Raw genomic sequence first — 15,545 nt, forward strand, 5'->3', positions numbered from 1 at the left:
CGTAGTTCAATGTCGTTAATGTCTGCGACACACTTTTTAAAATCAAGGTATCAAGTGTTTCAAGTCAAAAGGCTCAAGTTCAAGTGAAGTCACGAGTCATTGGTGTTGAAGTTGCAAATCTTCTTTGATTTTGTCAAGTTGAGTCTAAAGTCTTCACATTTGTGACTCGAGTCCAAGTCATGTGACCTGAGGCCACGCCTCTAAACGGTCTCTGATTAGTTCCAGTACACGATGGAAGCTGTGTGCTTTCATACAAGTATAATAATATGAAATAATGATAAAGCTTGTTTGTAAACAGGCAACTATTACTCCCACCATATGGACTAAATAAGGCCCTACTGCGCCAAAGGGCTGTTTGATGTTAAACCCAACATGCTGCCAAAAATGATTAATGCAACTTTAATATTTTCTGTCAAGTTCAGTGAACAGATCATCAAACTTTCCACGAATATTTCTAGTTTTCTGCTGAAAGCACCAACAGAAAGCTGGTGAGTGTTCCTTGAGTTCAGAGTATTTGACTATTCTAGTTGAATTAAGACAGCAAAGAACTTTTCTGCTTCTTTTATTTACGCTGGACGAGCTTCAAACGTTTCCCAGTGAACATGTACCAATATCTTTATAGTTAACATTAGCATGAGTGGACACTACGAGGAGACTGTAACAGATCACTTTAACCTTCAACATCTTGAACATAAAGCAAGGTCTGATTGCAGGTTACTGGATCCTCCGTCTGCTTCGGAACAACCAGATATCCCACGGCCCAGTGCACTACGGACTCTGCCACGGTGAACCCACTGAAGTCCTGCAGGTTCTGTCCCGACAGCTGGTAAGAGTAGGAGAAGCGCCGGCCGTCGCTGTGAACGGTGGGTGTCTTTCTGGAGACGGGTCCTGCAGGTTCACCCTGACTGCTGCCCTCGTCGGCCCCGGAGCCCGCCTGAGTGTCAAAGAGCCAGGACGGAGGGCTGCCGCTGATCTGAGCTTCCTCCTCCGCTGAGGTGGTCGTCGCTTCTGGTGTCGGCTCACTTCTCTTTCTCTTTCTAGATTTCCTCTCAACGGCCTCCTCCGCGTCTTTTTCCAAAATCTGGCTTTCTCGGTCCACAGCCGGAAGAGTTGGTTGATCTGTGTCGGTGCGGCGTTCGTCTGAGGCAGGGAGCGGGTCTGACGGTCTGGTGAAGGGCTCTGGTGGACTCACAGAAGTGGAAGAAGCAGCCGCGGCGGCTGAGTGTTGGAGCTGCTGGTACGGCGGGAGGTTGCTGCGCTCTAATGTCTGCTGGGATTCCTTGGAGCTGTGGACAGGAAGCTGCGTGCTGGTTGAGATCACAGAGGGATCAGACCTGAAGTCTGGAGCAGCGGGCTGGTGCAGCGATGGGCTCTGTGTCGGAGACGCATCACAGGACGAAGTGACCAATGGTGGAGGAAACTTGTCCCAGTAGTTGGATAAAAGCTGGCTGTCGACATCGATCAAAGAGACAGCGTCCTCTTGTTGCATGCTGTCCTCCACGGGACACGGCGAAGTCTGATTGGCGCCTTGATCGCTCTCTACAACTTCTGCGTCGTCAACAGAAGGCGGCGTGGTGTCTGAAGGTGGAGGCGAGTCTCTCTCTCTGTCCTCAGAAAGTCCACTCGCTGTCCTGCTTCCGACAATCGGAGGCGTTTGCATCTGCTGAGCGTCTTCCTCCGCGATGAGAAGACACTTCATGGGGACACTGAAACCTTTCACTCCCTTATATCTGACCCTGTCGACACTCCAGCTTGTGGCGGCGAATGTGTCCGTGTGGGTCGCCGACGGGTCGCAAGTAGAGGTGGAGGGCCGTGGGCTCGCTGCCGTCAGCTTCTCCCTGACGTCCTCCAGCACGGCCTGCAGGCAGTCGTGCTGCCACTCTCCCAGCAGCTCCGACAGATCTAACCCACACTGGGAGTCCTGCGTCTCCTGACCCAGCAGGGCCCTCCACGTCTTGCAGATCTTCATCCTGATGGAGGGCAGCGTCGTGCTGCAAGGAGTGCCGGTTTTAACCGGCCCGGCCGAGGTCGTGGCCAGCTCCCCGACTGATAAGACGAATCTGCTTCTGGTCTGTTCCAGGGCCATGTGGAACTGCAGCCGGTAGTCCCGGATGCACATCGTAGTGTTGACCAGGCTGGTGAAACACTCGCGGTCCTCCTGCTCCTGAAGGTGCTCCCAGGCTGACGCAGTGAGGATGGCAGGGATCTGGAGCAGTCCGTCTGACAGGAAGAGGAGCCCCGTGGGGCCCTCAGAGCCAAGAGCCTGGGACTGAGACATGTGACCCACCCCGATGACATGGGCCTTCAGCCGCCCGCTGCCGCTCTCCTCCTGGCTGCCATAGCTCAGGATCAGACTCTCTATCCACGGAGACAGTCTGCTCTGAGCGGGTCCAGGCATGCTGGTACCTTCAAACTGCGAGTCTCCAGTTATGTTCCGTCGGGCAAACGTTTACGATGCTCATTGGTTCCTCCATCACAACATCACCACGAGAGCTGGAGACAAGAGACACAACATCTATGAGCCGTTATTAAATACAAATGTATAAGAAGTTAGAGCTTAATCACTGACATCGCAGTGATCTTTCCTGAAGCAGTGACCCCTACATCCCTCCTCCACCATATAATGTAGTTCTTACTTTGCTGTGTTTTTCTTACGTAGCATATTGGACTACAAACTGCATTTCGTTGTGCTACCCTGTGTTGCACAATAACAACAAACGAACCTTGTATGTTGCACGATCCTCTCGTAGCTAGCATAGCGCCATAGCAGTCAGCGCTATTACCTTTGAGTAATCCTGCGCGTAGCATAATAATATCTACGTTTGTCCAAAGTTATGGCGGCGAGAGTTGTGTCAAGTTGGCGAGAGATAGCGGTGGCTAGAATGAAGACGAGTTTTCCTTCAAAATAAAAGCGGAAATGTTAGTCTATGTATTGTTGTATGTACCAATACGATCACTATTACACTCAGTGAAATGAATATGTTCTAATTCATCACCACGTGCTAATTTACACTCATAAAAAGTGTACTAACACTATACTAGTTGGTTTTAAATGTTTTATTCACACCGGAAATACTGGTGGTAGCGTTATTCTCGGTAGCTTTGTGCTGGCAGTGTGGGTTGATGGCCCCGTTCCGTTTTGGTTTTTCTTCTAACTTGGTTGAGACATTTCGAAATCTAGACAGCGACTGAGCGAGAGGTTTTTATTTGTGTTAGTTTAAAACAAATTCATAAACATATATTCATATAATGTATGTAATGTCTGTTACATCACCAATTCATCCGCAATTCCGTTGGTACGCAGGTTGCCATTGAAGTATTGGGACGTTGTTTATCTACACGCGCCTTGTCTCGCTGATGCTGCATTCAGGTGCCACATGAATTCTACAACATCACGGCTGTGATCATACAATGTGTTTTCTTACGCAACTTATTTAAATCTATGTAACTAATCGGTTGTTTTTCTGCTTCTTGTATGAATCTGTTTGTTTATCGTTTATATTTATTTGGAAAGATGGGTAGCCCCAAATAATGGGTGTGTCGTATTCTCCATCTTTCCTTTTACCTTGAACGCAGCACGATACATGTCTTCACGTCCAGTTGCCACATTCTGTTGTAGTGTGCTTCGTGTTGTGCTGAGGGTTAGGTGCAGCCTATGCCCATAGAAAGAGAGAAGCGCACTCCGTAGCTTCAAGGTAAGTCACGTAAAAAACCGAAACTCGAATTGTCAAAAGGAAATAAAAACATGACATAACAAGTTTGGACCACCGCATATGCAGTGCTGGGGCTCAAGCCTACGTGCGTGTGTTTGTAGCTTTAGCCCATTTGACAGTGCGTTGATTTGGCTAACCACACACGACGACTAAGTTAGCTAAGTTACGTCTTCCACTGCTTCATTGTACGTCATTTGTCAGCGACATCGCATCGTCTTTGACATAGGAGCTGCTTGTTGTGCTAAGTTACTAGCCTAGCCACAGACACAGCACGCCTGTTCACCATCAGTTAGAGGAACAGCCTACGGAGCGAATGCTGAAGGACCGGTTTCTTACAAGTGTCTATTGTGAGAGCCGAATTGAAGAGTGTCCCCGTGTTCATGTGTGTACAGTGAAAGCCTAGACATGCCCGATTCTGTATCGAGCGAAAGCGGTTCCAGGGTTTCGGACCCACAACATTCCCAGAAACTCCTCCGGGTCCTTCGCACCTTCTGGCAAGAGCAAAGTTTCCACGACGCGCTGCTGGTGGTGGATGGAGAGGAGCTGGCTGTCCAGAAGAACATCCTGGCCGCTGCCAGCCCTTATGTCAGGTCAGTCCCACCAGCGACCATACCAGCTCACAGCTCTTCTCCTGATGTTTGCCATGTCTCAGCAACATGGGCGTGTCCACTGGCACGATGCCTGTGTTGGAAGGGCATCCATATTCAGTTGTGGTGATGGTTCCCTGTTAGGACCAAGCTGAACTACAATCCCCCAAAGGAAGATGGGTCTACATACAGAATCGAGCTGCAGGGGGTCTCCATGGCCATCATGAAGCAGATCCTGGACTACATCTTCAGCGGTGACGTAAGCATGGAGGCTTTAGTGACATCCTTGTGCTTTTAAGTAAATGTGTGCCGCCTCTCCTTTATATGTTGTTGTGGATATCCATTTGGCCCGTCCTTCACACACAGATCACTTTGAGCGAGGAGACCATCCAGGACATGGTGCAGGCGTCCGACATGCTCCTCATGACCGACCTCAAGAACCTGTGCTGCCAGTTCTTAGAGAGCTGCATCGCCGCAGAGAACTGCATCGGCATCCGCCTCTTCTCTCTGCACTACTGCCTTCACCACGTCCACTATGCCGCCACCGAGTTCCTGCAGACGCACTTCGGCGACGTGGCGCGCACCGAGGAGTTCAGGGAGTTGCCCCCGAGCCGGCTCTGCGAACTGCTGGCCATGGAGAAGCTGAACGTGGGCAACGAGAAGCACGTGCTGGAGGCTGTGGTGCGGTGGTACGCACATGACCCGGTGGAGCGCAAGGTGGGTGATGCTTACCTCAGGTTCAGTGTGAAGATAAGACGGGTTATGTTCAACGCATTAGAATATTACTGTTTAGAATATTCATCCTGCGCTGTATGAACATCCAGCTGCACTTAAGCTGCTAATGAATCACTGGTAAGAGATCGGTCTTGAGTTATCGTCCACTGTGATCGTTCACACTACACACTACACACTACACACTACAAATATCAAGAGTCAAATTATTGATTTTTGTAGGAATGAAAACGAATGTAAACCAATTGCTGCTGGAACGATAAGTAAACACTAGAGGAAGACGTTATAGCTTCCCTCTGAACTAACACGGCATGCCTTATGGCAAAACCATATTGCATTGTTCAAGCTGCTCTAATCAAGGTTTTCATATTAATGGGCTGCGGGGGACATAATAGGCTCCGCTCGAAATGTCAAACCCACAGAGAATTATTGCCAATTTAGCAGTTTCATTTGAGTGTCTTTCAGCTTATTGTTTAATGCCTGAACATGTAGCAGAATCAATATTGTACTTTTGCATATGAATGCTAATGTGTGTCTGCCAGATGTGGAAATAGGCAACTTCTTCCCAACTTTTTCACTATAGTAACTTTTTATAAGATGGTGATATGTCAGTGTTATGTTTCCAGACCGTTTATTTGGCTTCAAGTGCTGCAAGCTTTGTTTGTTCCATAAGCCAAAAAAGGGAGTCCTCCAGTCTTGCATCTGTATTTGCAGGTCCACATGACGGAGGTGATGTCTGCAGTATGGCTGCAGGGCCTGGACGTGAGCTACCTGAGGGAGCAGGTAGGGGAGCTGTGAAGTGCCGTCCAGATTACAATGTATGCTTCATAGTCTGATCCACAGCGCAACAACTTGTGGTGAAGTGAACGTCCAGCCAAGTGCTTCACGTTGCATAGGCCTCTTCTGAGGCCAAACTCTCCTGGGCTAACTCAGTAGTTGTGTGCTGCATGGTATCCCATCAGGCCATGGGGGAGCCGCTGATGAGGGAGGTGATCAGAGAGTACTGCCAGCAGGTGGTGGCTGGCGGCGCGCTGCAGGGCGAGGCCATGCTCGCCGCCTTCAAACCCCGAGGGTACTCGGAGTGTATCGTCGTCGCCGGAGGGGAGGATCGCAAGTGAGTCACCGCCTTTATGTTTCAGTGTCATTTATCATCTCTCAATGGAAGCATGTCTGGAGATATCACAATACATCATAACATTGTCCTAATTGATAATAATATACTAACTGACATTTTTAGAAGATCTGATTATTTTGCACAAAAGTTCTTACTTTAATAAGTATTCATTCACACAAGATATATATATATATATATATATCTCTCTCGTGATAGGAGTTTTTGGCCCTATTTGATCCCTTATCTTATTTGGACTTCATATTTATAGCGTTACTATTATTCTAATCATGACGTACACAGAAACGTTTCCTCTTCTCCCCACAGACGTTCTGGAGGAAGAAGGTTGAATCAGTAACGAGTTGATCCCGATCACATGTTGATGCTCTTTATGACCCGTACAGAAGCAGGAAGCCCACCGCTGTGATGCGCTGCATGTGTCCGCTCTATGACACCAACAGACGGACCTGGATCGAGCTGCAGCCAATGAGCGCCGCCCGCCTCGGCCACGGCGTGGTCGCCGCCGGTCAGTGCACACCTGTAACTCCTGTCATGAATCACCCTAATCCTGATGAAAGGGTTACGGTTTGTATTTAGTAGTAACAGTGTAATAACTGAGTAGTTACGCTGTGTTTCCGGTCTGTTAGAGGGTTTTCTGTTTGCGATGGGCGGAGCGGATGAACACAACACAGTTCTGGACAGTGGAGAGAAGTATGACCCCGACTCCAACACCTGGAGTCCCATACCCCCGATGCTACAGGTATACCCCCCCCCCCCCCATTTTCTCTAACGGCGCTTCTCCTGAGGTTCTCCCCACATTATAAGTATACAGAGTGATCCTGGCAGTAGCTTTCTATTTCCCCTTTTCATGTATTTTACTATCCAGCTCAATATTTCCATCACTGAAATGATCATTTTCGCTTTTTGAATTTGCTGCTGTTTGAAGCAGGATAGATGATCAGTACGCCATGCTAAGTTCTGCAGCTATGTTACAGTTGTACTTCATGACCACTAGGTGTCAGCAGAGCTGCAATACCCAGATGTGACACATTGACGACGCATTCCCAGTCACGGGAAAAGAGAAGTGTTGTCATTTACATGATGTAGTGGAACACTCTAAACAATACTTATGATATGTATGAAATCAGACTTCAATATAGTGTTCATGTTTTAAGCGTGCGTGCGTGCGCTTAATACTTCTGACACTGTGTGTGTGGGGTTATCTTGTCACCAGGCTCGTCAGTGCTTCGGTGTGGTGGAGCTGGACGGTCTGATCTACGTTCTCGGAGGAGAGAACAAGGACACGGAGCTGATCACCGTTGAAGTGTTCGACCCTCACTTCAGTACCTGGAAGATGCAGACCAGTATGACCATGATCCGCAAGGTACCAGCACACATACAAGTATCACAATGATGAACAGAATAATGTCTCAACAGAGTAGTAACCGCCATCGCCTGACTTCATTGTTAAATGTAATGTCGCAAATTAAATTCTATAAAATCAGATCTAAAGTCAGCAAATATCAGCTAAAATCAATCTGGCAAGTCGTTGTCACACTGAACCGAGGTAACTATACACTTATGAACAATATTGTCTGTCTTATTAACTCTGTGTACTAGAAAACCGTGGATTATGACCAAGTAGACCTTTTGAAGGTGCTGAACTTCAAATACCGAGCATATCTATTGCCTCCACACGGCTCTCAACATGGCGACAGCTGAGCTGCCGGCTAGCAGCTAACGATGCTAACCGCGCAAACAACGGCAACAGTGCTGACGGAGTTAACCGGGGGAACCAGTGGGTGGATGCTATGCTACCGCTACGATGCCATCGTATGCTTTTTTTTTTAAAGTATGTTTGAGGATGTGTTAGCTCACCAACATAAAGAAACGTACTTTTCTTGCCTCCTTATTTGGTTGCTGTCTCTCACACCAGACCGTTCTCTTTGACAGTGGAACACGCACACACACACGCACACACACACACACTTAACAATTGAAAATGGGCCGAGTGATTCATTTTCCACAAGCTCTCCCAACATGCTGCGACTTGTTCAGCCGTGTCTGTCTTCTCCGTCAGGTCGGCTGCTACGCCTCCATGAACAAGAAGATCTACGCCATCGGCGGGGGCTCCTACGGGAAGCTGTTTGACTCCGTTGAATGCTTTGACCCAAAAGTCCAGCAGTGGACGGGCCTCTGTCCTCTGAAAGAGAGACGGTAAACACGGACCTTTGTCTTCTCCTCATGTCATGGCCTCGTTGTCTTCTCTTCTCTGTCCGTTGATGATACTTTAGTCACATGTTATACGTACTTACCGTGTGACACAGGCCTTTAACCTCAGCCTGTGATACTTGGTATTTGTTTGTATTGCACAACAGGAAACGGAGCACGAGTCCCACGACTGTCTGTTTTAGTTTCAGTTAAATTTCCCTATAATGAGGCCACAGTCACATGAAATCATGGCTCTCATATCAAAATGCTGCTCGGAATAATGAAGTAACTCTAAGAGAGGATGTTGAGTCACAGCGTGCACACTCGTTAGTCATACCGAGCCTGTGATCCCACGGTGTGAAGAAACATTCAGCGTTCAGTCACTGCTGTCTCCTTCAGCTCATTGTGAGCATTGCTGCAGAGCAGGATTACTTCATGGCCATGAAGTCATTGTGATAAAGTGCCTTGATTGGTCATGTTTGCTGGCCAATAGGAGACATTCTTGAGCGATCATTGTATCTAACAAGCTTCTCAATGAATGGTGTTCCCGGTCAGGTTTGGGTCGGTGGCGTGCGGCGTCGGCCAGGAGCTCTACGTGTTCGGCGGAGTTAGAAGCAAGGAGCAGGACAACCCCGAGCAAAGACAGATGCTGACCTGCAAGTCTGAGTTCTACCACGACGAGATGAGGAGGTCCGTATGGAGACGCTGCTTCTCAATGTCAGATTCAAACAGTATTGCCGCTGCTATTTTGGGGTTTTACTGTCCCACTAGGGTCAACGATGGTTCTTCACCTTAAAACAATCTCACAACAAGGAGCGTTTAGTTCAGCTCTTGACCATATCTCATCATCTTCACTAGCAGATGGACTTTCTCACTAGATCTACAAACATCCAACGTCTTTCATAATACAGAAATCAAGAAGGCTGTCGCTGACAGAACCTTGTTCTCGATACATACACGGCTCACAACACTTTCTTTCAGAAATGTACTTGCCACTTTATTTTTCCGTGATTTTCAAAAGACAACAAAGACCAAATTTGATTATGTTCAATTAAAATTGTAAAAGTTTAAGCTGTAGTCTTTCCAGGATCATTAGAGATGCTTGCTTTGTCTCTCCCATGTTGTCGCGAGGGCCCGGTCGGTACTGCACATGTGCAACACTCAACAGAGATGAGATGCTCCCTCCTGAGCTGCTTCCACCACCGGCTCGAGAAGAAAACAACGCGTTTCATTCTATTTGAGCTGCTAGATGAACTTGGCCATGTCTGCTGTGTTGTGATGGGTACAGGTGGATGCTGCTGGATGACCAGAACCTGTGTATCCAGACCAGCTCGTCCTTCGTTTGCAGCGCTGTGCCCATCGGAGCCAGCATCTATGTGCTGGGAGACCTGGACACAGGTCAGTAAGAGAGAAGCAACTAGAACCACCACAGATTTGGGACGAGGTCACGCCCTCTTTCTGAATGCTCACGGTTGGTGTTTGTCGCGCAGGAACGAGCTTCGACTACATCCGGGAGTTCCGCCGCAGCACCGGGACGTGGCATCACACCAAGCCCATGTTACCCAGCGACCTCTCCAAAACCGCCTGTGCCGCACTGCGCATCGCCAACTGTCGACTGTTCCGCCTTCAGCTGAGCCAGGGCATGTTCCGGATCAGGGTCTGACTGCGGGCCTCCAGCCAGCGGGCCTGTGTCGGCTCCCTGCTCCACGTTTGCACACTGGTACTTTCTACCTGCCTGTCTGCGTTTTGGGAATTTATATGAACACTTAAGTGTTCTAGTCGCTAGATATTAGGGTTTATACTTGACTGAGACTTGACAAGTTACATTTTTTAATTACTTTTTTTTTATAGAGTTTTTTTTTTTCCGTTTTAACTTTGGATTTGATTGTTTTTAGCTTTTTATTTCAATAACGTACCTCATTGGTTCTGTTTACTGGGGCTCTTGTTGCTTGCTGTAAACAACTCTTAATATGAACTTTATCATTACATGAGGGATTGACATTTTAAAAGCACTGCTGTGTTGCCATTAGTATTTTAGGATATAGTATGTTGTTTGGCGGTGGATTGTTCATCGTTATGGTCCAATTGGAGACGACACCATCATTTGCCCTGATATATATGTGTGTGTGTGTGTATATATATAGATACACACACATGATATATATATATATAACTCTTTAGTGGGAACTGAGGCTTTGGTGTCGGTCCCCTAGGATCAGAGGACACTGGGTTATAAAGTAGAGCAGGGATTTAACTGGTGGGGGTTATTTGCTGGCAGTAGAGTTCTGAGTGTTGCAAGGCCTCGATCACACCTCGCGATCACTACACCATTGTGTTCCTCTGGTACGGGGCAGCGGCACCTCACTGAAGAGTTTAAACATGAAGTTTTCAGCACCAGGTGCGGAGTCGCACCGTTCCTCGATGTCACACTTGGCTTACTCAAATCGAGCAAAAGGGCGGGCCTTACTACTTTACCACTGACTTCCTGTTTCGATTCCGGTAAATGTGGTGGGAACGGACAGTGCTATTAGCGTTTTTTTAATTAAGATGAACTACATCATTTTGTTCCTCTTCATTCGACAGCAAGAGCTCGATGTCTGTCATGAAGCCCTTTGTCACCGTTCTTTACAGTCGACGGCCTTGTTGACCACGCTCCACCGGCTCATCAGCTGGTTTGCCCGACGGGTGTTTCTGAAGCGAACACGCCTGTTGTGACGCGCCGCGGTGGTTTCAGTCTTACACCGGGGGAATAGTCTACTCACACAGCCGTGTTGTTACTCACAGTCTAACCTGTGACACGCTCTCTGCTTTGATTGGGCTCTTCACTGTTGTTGATTCCAGGCAGATGAAGAAGAGTTTGGTTATAAAGTGAACTGCAGCCGACGAGCCGTGGACAACATGCTGCATCCTGGACATGCTGTCTTCTTCTGCCTACAGAGTGAAAGCCTGAAAGAATCCCTCACATGGTGAAGAAGGCTGATGAGAACGTCACACGCTAACTGAACATTTGAGAGCACAAGCACTTGACTTGATAGTCCGTCTTTATTGTTGACCGAGCTGCCCGGGCCTGTTCTCAAGTAGACGTTGCTGCGAGTGACACTTTTGAGTCGCTGGACGTGTTGCTGCCTCCGTGACCTCTGACCTGGCTTTCCAGTCGGTACAGTTTTGGCATCCCTTGACCCCATTTGTTCTGTGTGAGTTCCAGCTGCTGCTGTCCGTCCTCAGCTCAGCGGCAGCACAGACGCTCGCTCAGTGGAGCTCAAGCACACCTCTCATCCTATCAGAAAGGCAATACACCTCACACACATTCCACACATTCCACACATTCCACACACGACACTTCAGGGTTAAAACGGAGCTATGACCAACGAAGGCCGACACAAAGTAGTCTTTAGATGTCAGGATGGAAAAGGAATCGCAAAAACCTGAGATATTAATATTTAAAGAAATACTGTGTATTCTTGTGTGGAAAGTATTGCATTAGAATTAGTAGAAATCAGTTTTAAATGTGTTCAGAAATCTTATTGGGATCCAAAACAAACCTGAGCAGCAACATGTTCAACTGAGAGAGAAGACGTCCTGCTGCACCGAGGTTTAAAGGGACAGCTTTTATACCCAACATGTCAATGAATGTTCCTCTCACCACATGATGTGGGTTATCTTGAGTAACTGGGTTATGATTTATTACTGCTGAGATTTAAAACACAGTCCAGACATGGCCAACACTGGGAACAGTTTAGATCAATAACACAATAAGTAAGAGGACAAATATGGATTTTGGGGTGAACTGTCCCTTTAAGTCAACATGAACAGATTGATTGTAACCACTTGGTTTTATACTTAACTCCACCGTTTTGTTCATGTGCACCATTTCTACAACAAGATATTGTTGAGGAGAGTGAAGTTCCATCATTGCAGTGAGTTGCTTGGAAAGCTTCTTGGTGGAATCCTTCTGAGCGCTGCAGGTTTGTTGGACCGCCTCCGAGAAAAGACAACACAGCATAAAATCACACAGATTGTTCCAAGTAGTGGTGACTGTGAAGCACAATAACAAGCATGCGAGTCAGTTCTATCACAAGTCTAAAGAGGTGACGTGTGTTACAGGACATGAGCCGTCTGTATAAGTATCAAAGACAATCATGAGCCCACTGAACCCGAACCCTACAGACAAACCGTCATTCTGAACTCTACAGTGGAACCACTGAGACTAGTCTTAGTGTAACTCCCACAAAGGGGTGTCACCATATATACGGAGTCTCTGACTGACGTTATTTAAACTGTGTATATATATATATCACTCTGATTCTCTTTGGCCACGGTAATGGTGTAGTGAAAGTGTGATATGGTGACAGCCCTACACTAAACCAAAGCTACCAACACAGCTGCTGCATCAGGCTAAAGGTTTTAAGACACACAGGCTGACATTAGGCAGCATCTAAGTCTCGCGTGTTAATGCTTTCTGCAGTCAATGCTCTGTAAATACAGCAGGAACACGGGCTTCCATTAGCGTCTGATCAGCACTGCCACTGGGTCAAACCTACATGTCAGCAACAGAAGAGTTGTCAGACAGTATGAGCTGAAACACTAAGAAGCAGGACCAGCCTGCTGAGACTGAAGGCTGTGCTTCCTTATTGTTGCATTGACACTTAACACTCAATAGCATCTCGCCATTTACGGTAAGAAAGGTCTCCTGTATCCTGAGATACAGGAACCTGGCGTTAACACGTCAAGACGGTCTGTGATGTGAAACACCGTGAGGGGAAATCAATCCGTCTAAAGTGAACATGCGCTTTAACCAAAGCTGTGTTGTGAAAGAGATGCAGTGACACGGTGGTTTCACTTTGTACCTCTGTTACTGATGCATGGGGAGGTTTCTACGATGAGCGTCATTCATTCACCTCACAGTAATAAAACATCAATGTGCTCCACTACATGTCTCATCTCATTTGTTTCTATGTTTCTGTTCAGATGTAACCACTTCTCCTGAGCACTTTGATCAATGACTCAAACAGTACGTGTTAAAGCTCTGACTCACTCCACCATGGACTCAGATGAACATCTCTTCTGATCCTACGTTGTTAATGTTCTCGTCTTTTATCTTTTGGCAGGAGAAGTAAAGGATCAAGCAGCTGCGTGTGAGTTATCATTGTAGCTTCAGCTGTAGTTCTGTGAGGTTTGATGCTTTTTCTATTATTACATCAGTAGAGACTAAAGACGCAAATGTTTGTCCTACAACTAAAAATCATGACAAAACTACAATGAATACACACTTGTAGTAATAAGACGTATTTCCATCTTTTCTACTAAACGAGTATGTGTTTTTTAGGATTTTTCATTGTCGTTATAATAGTATTATAATATCTAGCTGGTTGAATCTGGGAGACACAACTGCATCATACGTTTGCATGGCAAGTTTAAAGGAAATCTGATTAATATTGTTATATGTGCAATGTGATGAATTAACATGAGGACGGCTCTGCAAGACTGATCATGGAGTGTCCAGAATGCAAAGGGTTCATCCTCTGGGGAGCATTCAGGTACACACTGAATTCTTTTGTAATGCCATTAGATGGTGGTACTTGTGTTGAACGAGGGGACTTTTGGTTTTAACAGTGCTAAGAGAGGGAAGGTCAGAGTACGGATCCATCCAAAGATGAATGTCATCAACAGGTTACAGTGAAATCAGCACTTTAGTTTTTAAGTTAACTTGTGATGGACCACAGTGAACGTGTGACCTGATGTTAGCTCATTTAAACAGTCAACAAACAGCATCAGGGACCAAGTGGACCATGAATATCCATTATTAGTTGTTGAGGTTATCACTTATCAGTATTATCACTCTATTATATACACTGCTACTATTATAAGTAATCACATTTTTGTTATCTGATATCATCATCCTATTATATTCACCACTGCTATTATTATTTGTATTTGTCCTTCAATTATTGTTACAGCTGTTGTGCCATTATTGTTGTTTCTCTCTCTCTCTCTCTCTCTCTCTGAAAAGTGATTTGACGCAGTTAATACATTGAATTGAATCTTGCTGTGAAAGAGATGGATTCACAGGATGGCTGGTCCAACTGACAAGCTTTAGAATTCTCCCTGTGCTCCATCCAGCAGTTCATCAAACATCTATAATATATATTATAGTGATATTTCCATTAGACAGCATTTAAAATAGTGCTCTCCACATCCTGTTGTGTTTCTGCTAAACTGCTCCCGAATAATGTGCGCTGAGAATGAACAGACAATGCCTTGTGTGTAGTTCTCAGATGTGCACATGGTAAACATGTGCAGGTCAGGAGATGTCTAGACAGGAGATTAACTAACAGGCTACCTAGCATGACCAGGATGGAGCTAATTCACTTCAAGTGAGCGGCTCTCGTGACTGCTCCCAGATTCCAGCTAACCTGGGTCCTGTGACTGTGTGTGTGTGTGTGTGTGTGTGTGGGAGGGCGGCGGCGCTGACTTGGCGCTTTGGTTCACGACTAGAAGATACTGGACCGCTGATCCATCAATGCTCCACTGGTTGTCAAGTCTTTTCCCATGTGTCATAGTTTGAGGATTTGGTCTAATGAGGCTTTTCCACTTAAAGCTTTTGAAAGAAGACATGACGCAATCCTCTTCTTACAAATTCAATTGAAGATTCTCAAGTAATAAGACACACTCTTGCTCAGTTTAATACACTTATGGGTTCTGGATCGGTAGCTTATGTTGGCTAATATTACTCTTCTCTTTTATACTGTTACTGTCACAGTTCAGCTTCTCTTCTCTCCTGTCACTCTATCTCTCACCCACCTCATCAGCTCATCACTCTCACCTGCTCACTCTGCTGCACCTACTGTTTAAACAGTCTCACACACACTCACGGCCAGATCGTTCTCTGCATTATGCCAGACTTTCCAGCGTTTATCCTCCGACTGTTTTCCCGTTACCGACCCTGCCTGTTTGGACTTCTCCGCCTTGCCTCTGCCCCGGTAAACCACTCAGCCTTCTGTCCCCGACCACGAGATTCTGCCTCAGCTTCCTCTGGTTCCTGTCTGCCTTCTCCCCTGACGGCTTGGTGTTCCACAGAGTGGATTTCTCCATGTGAGCTGATCCGAGACTGTTGACCTGTTGTGTGTTCAGCCTGGAATAAAGCTTCGTTCAACTATTCCGTGTGTCCATCGTACTGCTTCTGGTCCTTAC

General features: G+C 46.7%; 2 protein-coding genes across 6 annotated transcripts; one reads left to right on the forward strand and one right to left on the reverse strand.

The window, feature by feature from the left end:
* Positions 1-546: 546 nt before the first annotated feature.
* On the reverse strand, positions 547-3,337 carry acd (ACD shelterin complex subunit and telomerase recruitment factor). 2 transcript variants are annotated; one of them, XM_076076334.1, is made up of 2 exons: positions 3,275-3,337; positions 547-2,493 (listed from the first exon to the last, which is right to left on the reverse strand). In XM_076076334.1, exon 2 carries the CDS (start codon positions 2,396-2,398, stop codon positions 671-673), a length of 1,728 nt encoding a protein of 575 aa, XP_075932449.1. In that variant the 5' UTR covers positions 2,399-2,493; positions 3,275-3,337; the 3' UTR covers positions 547-670. The 2 variants fall into 2 exon arrangements, with proteins under 2 accessions (XP_075932449.1, XP_075932448.1); XM_076076333.1 differs by lacking the exon at positions 3,275-3,337 and adding an exon at positions 2,724-2,881.
* Positions 3,338-3,578: 241 nt separating this feature from the next.
* gan (gigaxonin) lies at positions 3,579-15,510 on the forward strand. 4 transcript variants are annotated; one of them, XR_012947474.1, is made up of 15 exons: positions 3,579-3,695; positions 4,106-4,303; positions 4,445-4,559; positions 4,667-5,017; positions 5,747-5,815; positions 5,995-6,146; positions 6,548-6,669; positions 6,791-6,903; positions 7,378-7,527; positions 8,224-8,360; positions 8,910-9,044; positions 9,643-9,752; positions 9,845-10,074; positions 13,323-13,891; positions 15,255-15,510. XR_012947474.1 is itself a non-coding variant. In XM_076076345.1 (13 exons), the coding sequence occupies exons 2-13, from the start codon at positions 4,119-4,121 to the stop codon at positions 10,015-10,017; spliced, it is 1,812 nt and encodes a 603-aa protein (XP_075932460.1). In that variant the 5' UTR covers positions 3,579-3,695; positions 4,106-4,118; the 3' UTR covers positions 10,018-13,285. The 4 variants fall into 4 exon arrangements, 1 of the variants encoding a protein (XP_075932460.1); XR_012947470.1 differs by having other exon boundaries at positions 13,323-13,365; positions 13,463-15,510; XR_012947469.1 differs by having other exon boundaries at positions 13,323-15,510.
* The last annotated feature ends 35 nt before the right edge of the window (positions 15,511-15,545 follow it).

Source organism: Anarhichas minor, unplaced genomic scaffold (genome assembly GCF_050575085.1).
Source record: "Anarhichas minor isolate MPS153535 unplaced genomic scaffold, ASM5057508v1 ptg000005l, whole genome shotgun sequence".
NCBI lineage: Eukaryota > Metazoa > Chordata > Actinopteri > Perciformes > Anarhichadidae > Anarhichas > Anarhichas minor.